The sequence below is a fragment of the Gymnoscopelus microlampas genome (genome assembly GCF_963454915.1).
Source record: "Gymnoscopelus microlampas genome assembly, chromosome: 6".
NCBI lineage: Eukaryota > Metazoa > Chordata > Actinopteri > Myctophiformes > Myctophidae > Gymnoscopelus > Gymnoscopelus microlampas.
In genome coordinates, this window is record NC_139943.1 from 55,212,588 (window position 1) to 55,232,976 (window position 20,389).

At 43.3% G+C, this 20,389-nt stretch overlaps 1 protein-coding gene across 1 annotated transcript; it reads left to right on the plus strand.

Annotated features, from left to right (window-relative positions):
- Positions 1-1,482: 1,482 nt before the first annotated feature.
- LOC311047064 (fibroblast growth factor 4A-like) lies at positions 1,483-10,261 on the plus strand (the record flags this gene model as incomplete). The annotated part of the gene is made up of 4 exons (XM_084059647.1): positions 1,483-1,825; positions 6,972-7,075; positions 9,758-9,992; positions 10,184-10,261. The coding sequence occupies 3 exons, from the start codon at positions 1,483-1,485 to the stop codon at positions 9,932-9,934; spliced, it is 624 nt and encodes a 207-aa protein (XP_083915773.1). The 3' UTR covers positions 9,935-9,992; positions 10,184-10,261.
- Positions 10,262-20,389: the final 10,128 nt, after the last annotated feature.

Consider the following 20,389-nt stretch of genomic DNA (forward strand, 5'->3'; position numbering starts at 1 on the left):
TATCAGCACCCTGACTCTGTTTGACCAGAACAGAGCCTTCATTAGTATCATTGGTAACACCTGTGAAGGAAGTAAGAAGAGGCCCAATTTCTCTCCAAAATGGCTGCTGTGCATAGAGCCTATTGTGATGCCAAAACGACCCTGGTGCTTTTAAAACAAACGTGGAAATAGCGCCATCCTTTGGACGAGCCGGGGAACTGCGTGTGTCCCACACTGACGTGTGCAGGGTGGCCAAGCTGCTGCTGCTGCTCTGCTGGCATTATCTGTTACATGGAAAAGATGAGAGGGCTTTTCATGTCGCTGCTGGGAATGGCATGCGAGCAATGTAGTGGTGCACAGGCCTATCCATTCCTGTTTGCTTCCCACAGGCCTCAGGAAACACATACACTGTATATATAGGCTATAGGGTGATATCTTCCCCCCCCCCCCCCCCAGGCATGGTGTTAATTCTACAAGAATGAAATATGACTTAGAACCCTGCAGAGAACAAAATGAGCCATTTTCCTGCATGGGGGAAGAGAGAAAAAAAAGTTGTTTTGTTTCTTTTGGAACAGCAGCAGTACTGTAGGTAGGCCTATAGGAAGCGTCACCGTAAAGCCAAAGCCACCACCACGCCGCTCTCCGGTGACAAGCGACCTGTTTTTACACGCTCCCCTTTCTAAATAAGGAACGCCAGCCTCGTCGAGACATATGACCACCGGCCCGATTTGGGAGCCCCCGCTGTCAAAGTGTCCCATCATGAGCCAGACCCCCCTCCCTTCTTGTGAGTGGTAGGCTACACTGTCAAATCCAACTCCTGAGAGTGTTTGCAAAAATGGTACCAAATGGACCCTACCGGGTCCATTTGGTACCATTTTCGCAAACACTCTCAGAGTTGTGCGGGTATTCCCAGCTGAACTCTCCACACACTTGGCATTGCAGAAGTAAGAGCCCCCCCCATATACATAACAGTGGCCCCTTTACTGATGTTTCTGGCTTCTCCTGGCATCATCAACATCATCCTCCGCCCATTATGATTGGACGGTGACGTCATGATGCAATAGCCCTGCCTTGTTGGAAAACTGTTTTTTTTTTTTGGTGAGTGGTGATGTTGGGCTATTCTCCTCCACACAGAGGGGGGTGATGGAGAGAGAGATAGATAGAGGGGGGTGAGAGGGAGAAAGAGAGAGAGAGCTAGAGGGGGATGATAGAGAGAGAGAGAGAGAGGGTGAAAGAGTGATAGAGAGACATGGTAATCGCCACCGCCACCTTCGGATCTGCTGCGCTCCTCGGCTCTTCGTGTCTCTTCATGCCCAAAGCCCCTCCGCTCCGCGCTGCTCCCAAAATACTCCTCCTCCTCCTCTCCTCCTCCTCCTCCCTCTCCTCCGCCAGCGGCATGCAGAAGCCAGCAGAACCGGCCTGCTCCTGCTCCGGGTATTTTTAGGGTCATTAATCGTGACACCACCCACGTGACCCCGGTAGGAGCAGCGCCTCCTCATCAGTATGTCCTGCAGGGCCGGCTGGACACACTCACCCCCGCTCACCACCTCCTCCGTCCTCCTCCTGCTGCTGGCTCTCCTGGCGGGCGCCGTGTCCTCCTACCCCGTCCTCCTCCCTGCACCGAGGAGGAGGACGGGGTTCTCCATCCGCTCCATCCTGGGGGAGGTCTCCGGGGAGGAGACGCTGTTCTCCCGCTCCATTCTGGGGGTCTCCTCCGGGGAGCAGAGAGACTATCTGCTGGGCATCAAACGGGTCCGGAGGCTCTACTGCAACGTGGGCATCGGGTTCCACCTGCAGGTTCTACAAGACGGGAGGATTAATGGAGCACATGATGAGAACCAATACAGTGAGTTACATATAAATATATATTATAGGTATTATATATTATATATATAAATCACACCCAGAGTGGTGCCTTTGAGTTAATTTCATTAAGCTATATGAAGTAGAGGAACAATGTCAAATCCATGTCCATTAATTTCAAGGCTGCTCAACAGGAACACAGAGGGGGCGGGGCTTAAGCAATTGCAGTCTGTCCCTATTGGCCGTCTAAGTGCAACTAGCAGGTTTCGTAGGTTTAGCATGCTGGGAACTGGAGTTATGGCTGTTTAAAGCCCAACCAATAGGAACACAGAGGGGGCTGGGCTTAAGCATTTACAGCCTGTCCCTAGTGGCCGTCTCTAAGTGTGCCTAGCAGGTTTCGTAGGTTTAGCATGCTGGGAACTGGAGCTATGGCTGTTTAAAGTCATGCCAATAGGAAAACAGAGGGGCTTAAGCAATTTCAGCCTGCCACTATTGGCCATCTAGGTGCACCTAGGAAGTTTCGTAGGTTTTCGATGCTTAGAACTGGAGTTAAGGCTGGTTAAAGCCCAGCCAATGGTAACACAGAGGGGGCGGGGCGTAAGCAATTTCAGCCTGTCCCTAATGGCCATGTAAGTGCACCTAGGAAGTTTCGTAGGTTTTCGATGCTCGGTACCGGAGTTATGGCTGTTTAAAGGAATCAGTCAAGCCCCATCCGCATGCGCTGTACTGCTCCCGTTAAGCTTGCATTGGAAAACATGGCACAAGCTGACTACAAAAACTGATTTAAACGTTTGTTTCAACCCGTCGCTTAGATTTTCTTGATCACTGAAATGTCAAACATCTGAGAGCAGGGGGGGATGTGCGGAAATAGGTAAGAATCAACAATATTGGATACCGATCACCGGTGTCGCACTATGCCGGCACCCTACGCTGTGGGATCTCATCAAGGAGCTACACAGTGGAGGGAGAGGTTCCACATGGAGGGTAACCGTCTTCCATGCCGACATCTCGCCACTCCGACTAGTGGCTTCCGCGTGCGGTTAGGGTTAGGTATAGGGTTCGTTAACGTCGGAAAGGCGACATGTCGGAAAGCCGCCATGTAACCCACATGGAGCTGGTGTGACACAGGATAAATCATTCCAAGATGTGTTACCGTCTCTCCCATCCACCATTAAATGATAGTTCACATTGGGACCAATGACACAGCTCTTCGCCTGTCTGAGCTGTACGACGAGCCATACGTCGTTGCAGTCTTATTCCTCAAACCTTATTCATGAAGTGGTGGAGGTGGAGGAACAATTTACATGCTGTGCCAGATTAAACTATTCAAACAAGTGCAATTAAGTCAGTTGCTAAAGCAGATGAAGGACAACAGACAGAGAATATTATAGTCACCAGCTAGGATGACTCTGTCATGCTGGGCCATGATAATTGATAAAAGCTCTGAAAACTCTGGAACACGTTTTAGGGGCCTGTAAATTAAAACACACAAGATAGGGGTCTTACCATTAATTCTAATACAAAAAATCTCAAAGGTAGATGAACAGCCAAAGTCGACAGGCGAACATTTCATTTCAAGTTTGCCAAACTGGTTGTGTTAAAATCGGGAGCTGTGAATGTGAACGTTGGTCGAAGCCCGTTAGAAAGTAGGCTGTGAAATGAAGCGGAACTATTGTACTGGGAGCTGGGACCGGGTGGGGGGGGGGACGACGTCAATCTCAATCTGTGACGGACGTCTTGGGACTGTAAAGTGGGGACTCCCTCTGTCCTTGGTGTTTCGCCTTGATTGCGCTTAAACCCTAATATTTAACTTCACAAAAACTATGCCTAAACCCAAACCTAACCCTAACCTCACAAACACTATGCGGCCGGAACCCACGACAGGAACCTCCGGCGCCTTAGCCTGGGACCAGACAAATCTGCCAGCACAAAAAAAAATATTGCCCTCGTTAGTGATATAGTCTGGCCACGCGAGGCTACCGGCGCCTTGCACCTCCAAAATGATTCCCCTTGTTTAAAAATTGTTTAGTTTATTTTACCTCGAAAAGGTCATTCATGCCCTCATATCATCACACCTTGATTACTGCAACTCCCTCTACTCCGGCCTTAGCAAGATAGTCACATCCCGCCTGCAATTGATACAAAACTCTGCTGCTAGATTGCCTACTAATACCAAGAAACGGGACCATATCACACCCATACTAGCTGCCCTTCACTGGCTGCCTGTGATCTCCATGAGCGATTTCAAAATTGGTCTTATTACTTATAAAGTCCTGCTTGGGCTGGCCCCTAATTGTCTCCGCCAGGCCGAAAGGCATGGCGAGAGAGTATGTTTTACCCCCTGTCCGTCCGTCCGTCCGTCCGTCCGTCCGTCCGTCCGTGTGTGTGTGTGTGTCATTCTGTCTTGTCTGTGTACAGCTAATCTCTGGCACCTTTGGCTTGATCGCAGCGAAACTGTGCACACACAGTCCCTGGATGCGAAAGCCGAACCTCTGCTCCAAATGTTTCACATGGGCCTTTTATAGCGCCACCAGGAGGCCGATTTGTGCAAAACACATTTTTGAACAGTACTCCAACAAATGTTGGCCAAAAATCCCCCAAATCGGTACACAGTATCTCTATAGTCATAAAAAGAAACGGCTCATTTCAGATTTTTCATATTCCATCCTGAATGATTGGCAAAAATTGTCTTTCAAAGTTTGCAGGAGTACTCTGTTTCTAACAAAATACCTCAAATCATGAACACAGCATGCAATTTCCGTGAAATTTTGCACACACATTCCCATTAGGCCGAGGAAGAAATGCCATTTGAAAATGTTCAAATCAGCCTCATGGTGGCGCTGTAACAGGCCGATTCGTGTTTTTACCTATAACTGCACCGATCAGTGTAAAACTTTGTATGCACACTCTCTAGAGGCCAAGGACAAACCTTTGCCCTGCATTTTTCACATTTGCCTTTTATAGCGCCACTAGGAGGCAGACTTATGTAAAACAATTTTTTTGATATTAAGCCTTCATATTTGATCCAAATTTCACGCAAATCGGTAGACATGATCTCTATAGTCATGTGATCAAGACGGATCTGTTTGATTTTTCATATGCCATCCTGATTGGCTAACATTGACATGTAATGTTTGCAGGAGTGGCCCATTTTGAACAAAATGCCGCAAGTCATGAATGCAGCGTCCGATTACGGTGAAACTTTGAACGCACATTCTCTCACACTATGTTGAGGAACAAATGTCACCCTTTTAACATTGGCCTGTTATAGCGCCACCAGCAGGTCAAATTTAGCAAAACACATTTTTAGAACAAAATGCCTCAAATCATGCATGCAGTGTCCGATTGCCGTGCAAGGCCTAGGAATAAATGGCATCCTTTTCACATTGGCCTATTATAGCGCCACCAGGAGGCCATAATAACCTACCTGACCTGGCGGAGACTTGTGCTCCGAGGAGCACTTTTTCTAGTTACATCTTTGATATGCTGTCCCCTCATAAGCCTGAGTGCACCCTTAGATCCTCAGATAAGGCCCTCCTGAAGGTCCCTAAAACTAACCTACAGTAGTTACCCGGGGCGATCGGGCACCTTGGCTGTGGAGCGCACTGCCGGTGCAGCTAAGGTTAGCACCATCCGTCCCTCTGTTTAAGTCACTTTTGACAACATACCTCTACACCAAGTGTTTTTTTTTGTTTTATATATGATTGTACACACTCTAATGTTATTATTTGTTTAATCAAAAGTTTTTTTGATTTTGCTTTGTTGTCTGTTGTTTTTAACCTTGCTCTGTGCAGCACTTTGGAACTTTGTTTTGAAAGGTGCAATACAAATAAAATGCATTATGCACAAAAATGAATTCATTCATGCGGCTGCGCAGGGAGCGTTGGGTTTCCTCCAGCAACCCCAAAGACACATTAAAAACTAGAAAAAGTGCTCCTCGGAGCACAGGTCTCCGCCAGGTCAGGTACGTTATTGTGGCCTCCTGGTGGCGCTATAATAGGCCAATGTGAAAAGGGTGCCATTTCTTCTTAGGCCTTTCACGGCAATCGGACACATGCATTCGTGATTTGAGGCATTTTGTTCCAAAAATGTGTTTTGATAAATTAGATCTGCTGGTGGCGCTATAACAGGCCAATGTGAAATGCGTGGCATTTCTTCCTCGGCCTAGTGGGAATGTGCGTGTGAAATTTCACGGAATTTGCAAGCTGCGTTCATGATTTGAGAACGGACCAATCCTGCAAACTTTGGAAGCAAAGCTTAGCCAATCAGGATGGAATATGGGAAATCGGACAGATCCGTGTTGATCGCATGACTATAGAGATACTGTGTACCAATTTGCATGACGTTTGGATAAAATCCAAGTAATGTAAAAAAAATGTTTTTGCACAAATCGGCCTCCTGGTGGCGCTATAACAGGCCCATGTGAAAAATTTGGGGCATAGGTTCTGAATTGGCATCGAGGGAGTGTGTGTGCACAGTTTTGCAGCGAGCGGGCAAACGGTGCAGGAGATTAGCTGGTAACACACTGACAGGAAATACACACACACGGACGGACACACGGACGAAAGGACGGACAGGGGGTAAAACATACTCTCTCGCCATGCCTTTCGGCCTGGCGGAGAAAACCAGCATCCATCAGTTAAATGTCTCCGTTAAGCTGCGGGCATCAAACGCTTTTAGACGCAACTTTTGTTTGTGACGGCCTGCCCCACAAACCGTGTCACTACAATATTGTCTTTAATACATGGAGTAATAATAATATATGTGCAATGATGGGGTTGTAAATGCAAGGCGTGTTGGCTAGAAAAAAAAGATGCACGAACAAAAGGCTCAGTCAGCAGCAGCAATAGCGCAGCAACCTGCAAGGTTACACCCCCCCCCCCCCCCCCCCCCACACACACACACACACACACACACACACACACACACACACACACACACACACACACACACACACACACACACACACACACACACACACAGAGAGAGCACAATTGTATTCCGTAGTAGTAACCATTATACACACATCATCTGATCCATCTCTCTCTGGGGAGGGAGGGAGGGGGTGAATGGTACCATCTAATAATCTAATAGGTAATAGGTCCTTTGTCTAATAGGTTTAATAGAGATCTAATAATGTATAGATCCTTTGTGTACTAGGTTTAATAGAGATCTACTTTGTCTACTAGGTCTCATAGAGATCTCCACGGTGGACCGAGGGGTCGTCAGCCTCTACGGCGTGAGCAGCGCGCGTTTTGTCGCCATGAACAGCCGCGGACGGTTGTACGCAACGGTAGGTATGCACAAAGCTATTCCGTTTTATATTTGACTTATATAACGGCCTCCCCTGAAATAGTGCTGCTGCTATAATTATAATTATTATTACAGCTCCCCCTGGTCCGGTTTTACTAGGATGCCATTATGTTGGATTGGAGTGGCGGTGCTCTGCATGGCTCTGGCCCTGATCATAGACTCTATTCTGTGACCGTGTGACCCTTAAAGCTTAGAAGGATTGTGGCAAATAGACGCACAATTTTGTCACCCTTATTAACCGTTGTAGTACTATGGTGTAGTAGGCTATATAAACTAGGCTGCTTTGAGCACCAAATCTGTCAACATAGTCGTATGGGAATTATGTGGGCTACTATACTGCTACTAACTGTTTTACAGACCTATGTGAAAGGTTGTCATGTCAAAGCCCAAAGCCCATAGGATATGCATCTCTCAAAAGTAAAGTAGTCTATAGGCTGTAACATTAGGCTTACGGTGGCTGGAATAGTGGGGGTACTCATCATTTTTTATTGTTTATTTATTTCATGTTTTATATTTGATTGTATATTTACATTTATTTCATAAATGAGGGGACAAATACATATATATATAATATATATATATATATATATATATATATATATATATATATATATATATATTTGTGTATTAGATGTACAGTAAGGCCCGATATGTCTACAAATGCTGAAAATTGCTACAAAACCTGTGATAGCCATGCAGTCGTTTCACAATAAGTTGAAGGGTAAATTTAGGTCTGATAATGATGTACCGTGCATGTTCAAAACATGAATACTTTACATCATTTAAGACCATTTCCCAATGCATATATTTTTCATTTGATTTGATGTAATATTTATTTTATTAAAACATTTAGTTTTATTTTGGAGGGGGAAAAAAAGAAGAAAAAAATAACTGCCAATTTAACATTGAGGTGGCCACAAGGTTTAGGTGCCAACTAGGATTATAATTATGTATAGAAGGTACAAGCAACTCAACATGTGTTGATTCTGTTTCATTTCATAGTAAAGGCCTAAAGTCTGTATAGGGTTCTTCACAGCAAAGAGGTCGGCCATCACCACTTCATGACCCAGGACCCATTAAAATGGCATTATAAAACAAAATGTGAGACGCCAGAGTAAATTCTGTTCTTTCTTTTAATGCCATTCACCAGCAAGAACCCATCTAAATATTCACACATGTGCAGCAGGCCTCTCGCTCTCAAAACCCACCTCTTCAATATGGCTTACCCCAGCATTCCATTCCACAGTTTGCATTGATTTTAGCCTTTAGCCTTTTCTTAGTGTTTTTTCTTAGTGTGGCATTGTATCGTTTGTACCTGGCAGTGTGAACGCATGCAGCATAAATGTCTAGAGCAGTGGTTCTCAAAGTGGGTCCTTGGAGGGGTTCCAGGGGGTCCCCAGCGAAATGTGTAACCTTGGCTATTCAAAAATAGCAGATCTACAAGCTTGCAGTGCAATCTGCTATTTTAGATTTTTTTTATTTTATCTTGAAAGTGCATGAAACATTTTGAATAATTTGGAATGTTTAAACACATTTTATCTTCTGGGGGTCCGTCCCTGGCACGAAATATTTTCAGATGGGGGTCCATGGCCAAATACATATCAATTTGGGGGTCCTTGGCATGAAATAGGTTTGAGAACCACTGGTTTAGAGCTTCCTGGGGGGATATTGACTCTGTGATCCCGGGAGAGCACTTTGTGAGCAGCAGCATGCAGCACAGCGGGCCAGAGGTCCAGAGGGCCAGAGGTCTAACTATACATGTGCTGCTATTTCCATGTCGGCACCTCAGCCAACACCCTCGACACACACAATGAGAGGCAATCATTGGCTCAGGGGTGATGATGTGTGTGCCTGTCTAATCTCTGGAAGCTGTTGATCTGACAACAGATTGAATTAGGTTGACGTCATAACGGTCTTTTAATGGAGGTTAATTACTCTGCTGTTGTACTTTAGCATTACCACTGTTATTAATGGTGACAAACACAGAGACATTATTTTAAATAATAAAATAAGGCACATGTTGACTTTTGGGGAATATGAGTTAAGATGAGTTAAGATAACTCGAACAGCGCTGAGTCGGCTCAATCGGACAACACTTGGCAAGCAACACTTGGCACGGCCACGCCTGATGGCTCGATCGGTGGCGCCTCCCGTCCCGTGGCTCAAGTCCACTTGAGACGGCTTGAGGTTTGGTCAATAAGTCACAATATAACTTTTGGGGGTGAGACATTGTTGTTAGAACATATTAACCATTGAGGTGCTCACTGCTCATCTGCATTATTAGCACAAAAAGCTGAGCTGAAACGGACTTCTCATGGTTGTAGTAACGATTGAACGTCGGGTTGTAAATTACCGGGTTGTCACACAGGCTTAAAATAATTAATGTAAATATTTTCGGAAATCTCTATGGGAAAGATGAATGGGCTTTCGATTTGTGGCAGCACAAAATGGCGGTACACCTGTCAGCGGGGAGTGTTGGGCGGGAGGAGTAGGGCGAAGGCTCTGCGTCCTCCCGGTGGGGGTTCCTCACTGGCAGGTGAGCCAGTAAGATGCAACAGCAGTGACAACACACAGACACACATGTAAATATGTGTGGGGAGGAATGAATTGGCATTATTTAAATCACTGCATTAACACACTTGTTCCTTTTTGCCCTTTCCAGACGGTCTTCCATGATGAGTGTAAGTTCAGGGAGAGCTTGCTGCCAAACAACTACAACGCCTACGAGTCGTGGGCGTACCGAGGCTCCTACGTCGCCCTCAGCAAGCATGGCCGCGCCAAGAGGGGCAACAAGGCCACCACCGCCATGACTGTCACACACTTCCTACCCCGGATATGACCAGCAAAAGCCTGGCAATAACTAAACTGATTTGCACATGTGGATTATTTCCCACCAGGTAAACATATATATTATAAGTACATGTATACATAAAAAGATAAAACAAAAAACGGACTCCAAGAAGAAAAAAATGCCGCTATGTATGATGATATTTATTCAAAGACTTTATGTATATTTGGGTAGACTACTTTCTATTAGAACTTATTATTTGCTGCTTTTTATTTATTTTTTTCCCCTCCTTTTCCGAAGGCTGCACCTGCACCAGAAGGCTGCACCTGTCCCTTCACTTTATAATATGACTGTCAGTTGGTCTCCTGGAAAATGAAATGGATATATTTTATTGTGAAATGGATATCTTTTATTACCTCAACGCGTCATGTCCCGACAAGATGAAGAAGTTGTAGTAGTAGAAGAAGAAGAAGAAGAAGAAGTGTGCATGAAATGTCTACAGAGAAGAAGAATGCCTGTTTGCTGAAAACCTTTTTATACACCATCGCGCCCCATGGACTGGAAGGTTTTCCATTCTTCCCCTTTTGATATGTTTTATTGTTATCAATGCCGCTGTAAGGGCGGGTATTGTGGCAGCTTGCATTATCATGAGGTGTCGAGGGGGGGGGGGCTTGGATTCCAGCTTGCGGCCCCCCACACCCTCGCACGCCAGAAATGCACGCCTCCTCGAGTCAGAAATAGGAATGAAACGCAAGTCACTCTCACAGACGCTCAACATGGGGCTTAGGCCCAATTCCTAGAGGGCCAGAAGTAACTCCACTTGATTTTCTTTCCATAATTAGATCAATTAAGTAATTGAGACTCAGACGATATGGAAAGCCTGTAGTGGAGATGTCATTCAACCCACCCCCACCCCCCAGCTATGTCCAAGGGAGCTTTTGACAATCCTGGGTTTTTATTTGTTCAAATATCATAGCTACATGGCTAAGGCCAGATTGATTTGTGCGGATGTGCTCTGTGTGTGTGTGTGTGTGTGTGTGTGTGTGTGTGTGTGTGTGTGTGTGTGTGTGTGTGTGTGTGTGTGTGTGTGTGTGTGTGTGTGTGTGTGTGTGTGTGTGTGTGTGTGTGTGTGTGTGTGTGTGTGTGTGTGTGTGTGTGTGTGTGTGTGTGTGTGTGTGTGTGTGTGTGTGTGTGCGCGTGTGTGTGTGTGTGTGCGCGCGCGTGTGTGTGTGTGCGAACGAGGTGTGTAATTGATCTGCGGCCATTTGGCCTTATTCAATGCAAAGCAGGTTTTTGACCTTGTTGGACGTCAAAGACTTGTTATGTAGCAGAAATTCGAGACACCGTAAATGGATGTTAATCCACAACATCACATCCGCCACACGCTGTTGTGAGCTTATAGGTCTGCTGTTTTCCACGTGTGACGCAGTCGTATGATGAAGTGTAAATCCCGCTTAAAACTACTAGTCTGAACTAGGCTTAAGTCTAAGTCTCAGCTTCTGCAAAGCATGACTTCCATTTGACTGGACTGGCGGTTATAAGCTGTGCCCTCCATGTTGCAACCGGCATTGAGTTTATTCATAGTTGATACTTGTTTTGTTTTTTTTGTTAAGTGTTTACACTCAAAGCGAAACAGATAAAGTGGGAGGAGCTCTTTCTCGTACACACTGGTTTGATGATATTTGTTCATTAGTTGGCAAAAATCTTTGCTTAATGCACACAGAGGCTGAAGCTACAACGAATGCCATTAATGTTCAAATCACTCTGGATATAAGGGTCTAACGTATTAATTTAAAAACAATGTAAATATTTCTAGTTGATTTCTGAAATCACGAACTTGTTGCAGTGTATCCACTGCATCCAAATGTATCCAGTTTGGCTAAAGATGTCTTGATATCTGATATTTAGAAGATAAGGACTGTATACCTGTTGAAAACTGAAGTTTGGGGATATTTGAGCGTTATTCAAAAACATCAAAAGTAGCAGATCTACAAGCTCAAAATGAGCCATTTCAAGGCTGTGGTGTATTCATGCCGTTACCATACTTGAATCAGCTTCCATCCAACTGCTAGTTTCCTCCTCTCTGTCAGAGGCGCTGGTTTTCCCTGGTGGAGATAGATAGATTGTGGCAATGATATGAACCCACAAGGACTAAACTTGGCTAAAGTTTCATCAGAACTAGCAGCAGACATGCAAGAGTAAAAAGAATGGCTTAGTTTTGATTATCTTATTGTGGTTTATGTTTTCATGCCAGTCATACAGACAACATGGCATAGCAATTAGATGACAAGTCGAAATAGTGTAACGGCTCCTTAATTTGTGAAGGGGTAAAAACAGACCTTGGAAAACAGCTGGTGTTTATATTAAACCTACATTTAAAGGCTTGGGAATTAAATGTCTGATTGGGTTTTCCGATCTTCAGATTCAAAGCTGAGCTGAGGGTGTAACATTGCTCCTTTTTTTTTTTTTTACAAATGTATTGAATTGTTTTCCAACGATTTAAGGTCCTCAACCGACGGGATTGTGATTCGCTGTTTTGAAAGCAATAGTTAGCTTTATCACCTCATTATACTTGCGTGTGGATATAGCCTACTCATGACACAGCAGTTTAAATCAATGCGAATTAACCATACAAAACAACCTTTAGTTCGAGGCGGAAGAGGTTTTCATTGTAAACAGAAGTGTTCTGGAAGGGTCTCGCTGCATTTTACCCCCTGTGGAGCCTACATTCAGATGTTTGCCATAGTTGTAATTCTCCCCGTGTCTCCTAGGGTAGGTAATACCCTCACAAAAACATGTAGTACTCCTGGTTACTATACCGCCTCCCCCATGACAGCCGGGGCGCCTGAAGGAGGGGAAAGGAACTGGTTGGAATAACGTGTTCCTTCCACGCGCTACGTCCTACCGGGGAAGCCCAGGATCACTTAGATAATTAGCACCGGGTGAAAAAGGGTTACAAAATCGTGGGATAAAATATTTTTTCTTCTTTTGAACTGTTTTCAGCTGTATTGGTTCACAGGGAGATGGGAGGAGAGTGGGATGACTGACTTGGGATCAGGCTTGTGTTTCCCTGTGCGCTGGCAGCTTTTATATAGCCCCATTTATACTTTGTCGTACGACGGTGTTACATGACCAAGGTAGCAGACGATGCAATGCATTGTGAGCTTGTAGGTCTGCTATTACTGGCTATTTTTTGCGCCCATCACAAGCCCATTGGCTTGTGAGCCAATAGCTTGAGCTAATAGCTTGTGGAGCTAATAGCTTGAATTGTGAGTTAGCTTGATTTTTCTGCAAATAACTTGAGCTAATAGCTTGTGAGCTAATAGCTGGAGTTGTGAGCTAATAGCTGGAGTTGAGCTAATAGCTGGAGTTGTGAGCTAATACCCTGTGAGCTAATACCCTGTAGCTGGAGTTGTGAGCTAATAGCTTGTCAGCTAATAGCTGGAGTTGTGAGCTAATAGCTGGAGTTGTGAGCTAATAGCTTTAGTTATTTTCAGATATGTGAACTTGTAGGTCTGCTATTTCCAGCATGCGACACCGTCATACGACGCAGCTTAAATCAGGTTCATGTTTCTCTCAGTTTTTTATTCCTGCACTGAGGGGAGAGTGCTTCCTCCTCTTTTTTGAACATATACCTCACCTTTCTGCCTTAGTTCCGATTTATTTATTTAATTAGTTTGAAATGGACAGATTAAAAGTTAAAAAAAAATTGTAAAAAAATACAATATTACAAATGGTTTTCCTTTTATTTTTGTACGTATGTGCTGTGCACTGCAGTCAACTGTATTCCTGAAATGAAAATAAAAAAGATGTTTTGTAAATCATGTGAACGTGATTTCATGTTTACACGTGCATGTGTCTTCGGTGCATTTAGATGCCACGGAAGGTTACTTTTGAAAAATTGTAATCTGTTAATGATTCATTACACTGGTTACTTCATCAAATGAATATAATTACATTTGAATAGTTTCCAAATAAATGTTCCCCATATTAGCATGCTCCCCGTAACAAACACACTGTGTCACTTTTTCAATTAAACAATTATAATAATCTCATTTATATAATCTTTCACTGATATATTTTTCACAATAACCAATAACACTATGGGTGTCTGCTCCCGACACAGTGATACAGGCACCGAAATGTACCGTAAAATATGTATTTATTTATGTATTTAATATAACTATTTCTGACAATGCTGTTGTTGCTTTTCAAAATATCCTCGGGCACTAAGACCCTGCAGCACTGATATATGTACAGTGAGCCATACAACAGTGGATATCTCGATAGTATATGTACAGTATGTCAATAGTGAATATGATGAGTAAATATACATTCTATCAACTATAAAGCAGAACAGTAATCTGTAGCGATGGGCATGCATAGACACAGTACAATTCTTAAAGGAGCACTTCACCCATTTTCACCCTATCTTCATATAATTGGTCCTCACTCAATGCATTCCCACACCTAAGACGGCAAACGGGTGATGGCTTGGGAAGGATTTGACCAAACGGCATATGGGGAGAGATTTGTCTCAAAATTATTTGTGAATCCAATACCATGATGCACAAATATTCCATGATTTACAAATGTGTTTCCATGATTCACAAATGTGTTTTGCAATCTGCAAATACCAATTATTTATTTGTGACTTTTGTAAATATGAATTTGTAATTTTTACAAAAACGTATTATACTTGTGTGTGCATTTATCATAAAATATTTGTAAATCATCAATTCTGCGTGTCAATAGTTGAGTCTGCATTTGTGAGTAGACCAACACACGCATACTGTACATTCCTTTTTCCTGTTACATGATTTTGAGACAAACGTCATGCATTTTTACAAATGTATTTTCCTATCTGCAAACCTACTGCACAATACATGTGCTATGATTTGTACAAATATATGACTATTTGTAAATATATCTACCTTACAATTGGAATCTACAGTCATGCGCCAGAACGTTTGTACGTGGGTCAGTTGCATCAGTGTTGCCATATTGCGCGCGAGCAACAAGCAACCAGCTTCATGCAAAAACACCGCCCTGCGCACTGCGCATGCGTGGGCGCACTTTCCCTAACCAATTACACGCCACTTCATGCTTACAACTCCTGGACATGGCAACCCCGAAAACCCCGCCCATCACCGAACGGCTACGACCCCAGCTGAAACACAACGAAGCGACGGCCATTGAAAACACCAGCTCGCTCGCTCCACACAGCTCCTGCACAGTTAACTCCTCAATGCTCAAATAAGCACACATTTCGAACCAATGTGGAAATATTCTCACACAAACAAGCCCAACTTAGATTTCTGACCATTACAAATGTCAATAGACACGCAGGACACGAGGCAGTGGCCCTGCGGAAATCGCGGCCTAATGCACAAGAATAAGCCTCGGCTGGTAGTGACATCGCCGGGCCGCCCGACGGATGTCGGCGGCCCGGCAATAGCGTTAGCATGCGCCTAACACTAACGCTAATGTTAACCAACGCTGCTGTCGTCACTCAAACGGCTACGCTCAACATCTTATCAACAACCTGAATGAATGTTAGTGTGGTCAATGTCATCAATGCTAACTAATTTGCCTGTTGAACAGTGTTATTTTGGTGACTTTTGTGGGTTTCTGTGACACTATGTCACGATGTAGCATCTCAGAGTGTTATGTAACACGGAACGGAATGAATAGCTTAGCACTTCCGGTGGTTCCTTCACAATAAAGGTTGCAACAAATACACACACCATGCTACACGAGAGCCTCGCGCCAGCGACTAGACGGAAGGGTCGCGTAGCGACCCGCACCTCTAGTAATTTACAATTTGTAAAAAGTAATTTATACTAAAAAATCATTTGTAAATCATCAAATCTGTGTGTGAATTGTTGTATCTGCATTTGTGAGTACACCGACACACATTCAGTTTTGAGACAAGCTTCACACTCTTTTGGTGAGATTCACTCACAAATACCTGCAGATCCACACTAGTGCTTTGACTGCCCCACCCCCACCCCATAGCAATTACAGCCAGGTGGGCACTGCCACTAATCATTAGACAAGAGGGATTTCAGAAGAAAAAAAATATTTGGGGGTAAAAGTTGGGAAGCTGACTATTTTACATAATTTAAGGGTGCTGAATCTGAATAACATGGTTCCCAAACGAATGTTATTGTTTTTAACCTTCCAATTTGCATAAAGAAATGGCTGCCAATGTTCAACAATTTCAACAAGGCAAGCAAAACTGAAAAATAAAGTGTCTATATCTATGTTCTGAGTGTCAAACAATGTGTGTACGGTATTTTTTATGTAATTAGTGGTAAGCCTACTCCTTATATGCAAATTAGAGACCACCATTACAGAAAACGGTTTAGTACTCAAAGTTTCTGTATTTTTGTGTGCACTTCCGACAGTTGCTTGATTCAATATTTAGACATTTAATATTAATTTAATCAGTTGCTGGTGTTCATGCTACATACGTGCATACATGCGTACTACAGTACAGTACAAACAGTAGGCCTACATACGATCAGCACCAAACTTGGCACAAACACTAGTCAGGGGTCTGCAATCAGAATAGCCACACCAGGGGCCACGTGCGGCCCACAGGTGCACCGTTGCCCCAATCTGCACCAAACTTGGCAAAAACACTGTTCAGGGGTCTGCCATGACCAAGAACTTCCACAGAAAAGGGAGTTAGAATCTCAAGAAGGGGAAGAGTACCGGATTGCCTTAGTTATCATTATTAGGAAATGTGCCCATGTAATATGGTGTGTCTGCTCACTAATACATAAGTTACCAATCAGTATTTCAGTTAATATGAGTTTGGTTCCTCAATTGTTGTTTGTCAAACTTTTTGGGCTGACCCCATGTCCAGCTGACCTTTAGTCTAGTTATCTCCCATTCTCAAACTTCAAAGGGTAATGTTTCAACCAAACTGAAATGTAGATGTCCTTTGTTAAAACAATCAGTCATGATTAATTCCACATTTCCATTATAATAAACAATTCATTCCATCACTCATATTATAAGCAACAGATCACTTCTCCTCCATTTCATTATCAGATGTTGTACACATGTCTTTTAGTTAGTTTCATACTTCAGCATGATCGATACTATCGATTAAATTACATTATTCAAATAATCATCATTTTCATCATGTCCAGCACTCGATGTGCCACTCTGCTTCATTACAGTCAAGATCCTCTTTCTTGACCCCCCTGTGGTTTTGTAAGGGCCCAGTACTTTTCCCATATGAGTGTGTGTCTGTAGGCCTTTCACAGCATTCGTGTCTCACACCCAATCTATGTGTGTGCGTATGCCTGTGTGTATTGCAGCAGCGTCGTGCCCCCACACCCTAAGCCATACATGGGCAACTGGCGCCCCGGGGACCACATGCGGCCCCCACCTTCACTTAATGCGGCCCGCAGGTTAATATCTGGTAATACTGGTATATTATTGATTTCAGCTGTTACAATTCCAAACATGCAAACATGACCTGCTTTAATTACTCCAGTCTTAATGACTATTATTAAAATTCTATTGACTTTTTTATGTCCAATGTATTTGTATTTAAGTAAAAAAAAAAAGTTAACATAAGTATAACTAAATGCATTTAGAATTAAATACAAACGTTACTTTTCAGGATTCCAATTCAAAAATAGCAAAAAAGAAAATCTGTATTACAATTAAAAAATAGCAGATCTACAAGCTCAAAACGTGTCGCAGCAAAACGCGTTTTGAGCTTGTAGATCGGCTATTTTTGCTATTTTGGTGTGATAGACTGGTGAAGTATACTAACCTGGCTCCAGCCCCTGAAATCGCTAGCCTCGCATTCAGTGTGGTGACGCCGTAAAAGGCCGGGGTTTTCTCGGTTGAAAATCTAACCGGCGGCTCGGCCCAATCGGGATCGGGTTAATCCAGTATGAATCAATCGCTGAAGAGTCCCACTTTGGCCACGCCCCCAACTCAGAAAACGGCTGCACTGAGAGGGCTGTCAGACTGAATAATGGAGTGAAACGAGCTGAGTGTCAGGCTAGTGTGTTGAGTGTCAGGCTAGTGAAGTACGGCATTGATTTACGAAAAAGTGTGTCATGGCGTGAGTGTGGAAATATAGTGGCCCTCTCCATCATCAAAGTTGCATCACCCCTGTTCTAAGCAATCTATGTGTGGGCGTGTGCCTGTATTTCTGGTAATCTGCTTTCCCCAACCCAAAGTACAGGATACATACCTGCTATGTACTTTCCTGCTAAATTTCATCATTTAACGAGTGGTGGGAAAAGAACTCAAATTTTTGTATTTAAGTAAAAGTATCAATACTGCGATGTAGAAATACTCTGTTACAAGTAAAAGTCCAGAATTCAAAATTGACTTAAAAAAGTATTGGTTTCAAAATGTGCTTAAAGCACCAAAAGTAGAAAGTAGTCATTATGCAGAATGTCCCATTTCACAAGTTTTCAAATTCATACAATTTAATAAAATCTTTTGAAAATAGCAGATCTACAAGCTCACAATGCGTCGCATCGCGGCGCATTGTGAGCTTGTAGATCTGCTATTTTCAAAGGGATGAAATGTATCTAGGGTTGAAGTGGGTAATGTATGCTTTGTAATAATAATAATCAACATCTACAAAGTAACTAGTTACTAAAGTTGTCAAATAATTGTAGTGGAGTAAAAAGCACAATGTTTGCCTCTTTGTAGTGGTGTAGAAGTAAAAGTACAGAACATTGGAAATACTCTAGGAAAGTAAAAACGACCTCAAAATTGTACTTAAGTACAGTACTTGAGTACATGTACTTAACAATAAAATAAACCAAAATAATATAATCATATTCTTGATTATTTCTTCAGGATCAAGAAAAACCTTTCATGACCAATGCACATCCAGTAACTTTAGCGTCCAGTAACCATCCTGTCCCCAAGATGAGTCATTTTAGCAATACAAGCTCTACACACACAGCATTACTATTAACTTGGAATTCCCATCAATGATGTCACTGGTAGGCAGGTTTATGAACTGTCCACAGCCCAACAATGAGACACAGAGTGAGTAGACGGACATTTTGTCACCTTATAATGAGCATTGGTGAGGACCAATTATATGAAGATATGGTTGAAAATAAGTGAAGTGGTCCTTTAATGTGCATGTCTTTTCTTAAAATAACAATACCATACTGTAAAAAGTAAAAGTCCTGCAGTAAAATCCAAAGGTACCAACGTATTGGCATAAAAATACTAAACTTACAGTACCAAACATAAAAGTACTCATTATGCAGTTTGGTCCATTTCACAATCATAGTAAAGTATTGTAATCAATGATGCATTCATCAATTTATTGTTGCAGCAGCTGGGAAAGGCGGAACGGATTTTAATGAGTTAATGTGCTGCTGGCCAGCGTAACCTATAATAATACATCATGTATCAGTTCATTATGTTTTGTATTAATAACCTAGCCTGGGATCAATACCTTTTTCGTGTGTGTGATCCGGTCGGAAGCGGAAGCAACCCTACGCCTCACCCCCAAATAACCCCGGCCGCGATCAAGGGCATTGTAATGTTAGGGCCTACCTGATAAAATCCTTGATGCGGCGTAGTTTAGCTTATTTTTTAAATACAAAATAAATAGAAATGTAAGTGTACTTTCCGGAGACTATTTAGACTAGTCTACCTTAGTAGTCGATTCAGCATTTAAATTGGGGAACCAAAACAAATCGGCTCCGCAAAACCGGAAGCATCAAAAACCGGAAGCCGGAAGCTATTTATTTTCTCTTTTTTTTTTTTACCGGATCACACGGGCCATTTAATAACAAATACAAGGCTTTCCTCCGAGGTGGAAAGACTGGTGATGCGAGGTTATTAATAACCTATATGCAAAGTAACTTAAATAAGTTGTCAAATAATTGGAGTAAAAATTACAATATCATTTGCCTCTCAAATGCAGGAGTAGAAGTATCAAGCATTACAAAAAATGGAATACTCAACTCAAGTAAAGTAAAAACAAATACCTAAACATTGTACTCAAGTACTTAAGTAAATGTAGGCTACTTAGTTACTTTGCTGCCGACCAACCAACCAAGCCAGCCCACAGTGACAGGTAAGCACTGAATACTCCAGCGTGGGTAAATGAGTTAGCCAGCTTATCGGCCGGCCCCCTGTTTAAATAGAGCGTGTTGGACTTTCTCCTGGTCCACTTGCAGTCAGTCCACTCAGCCGTGGGTAGGGAGCTCAGTGCCTGTGTGTGTGTGTGTGCGTGTGTGTGAGTGTGTGTGTGTGTGAGAGAGAGCGTGTGAGAGTCAGTGTGATCACATCATGAGAGCACTCCTCCTCACCTTCACGCTCATTGTTCTACCTGGAGCGCTCAGGTGTGTTCCCGCCAGGCTCCTCTCCCACCAGCACGGCTTCAGCTCAGGCTCCGGGTTCATCAGGAGATTCACGCGTGAACCTGAGGTCCGCCTGGGATCCAATGAACTGGTGAAGAGGATAGAGGTGCAGCTGGACTTTCTGGGTATG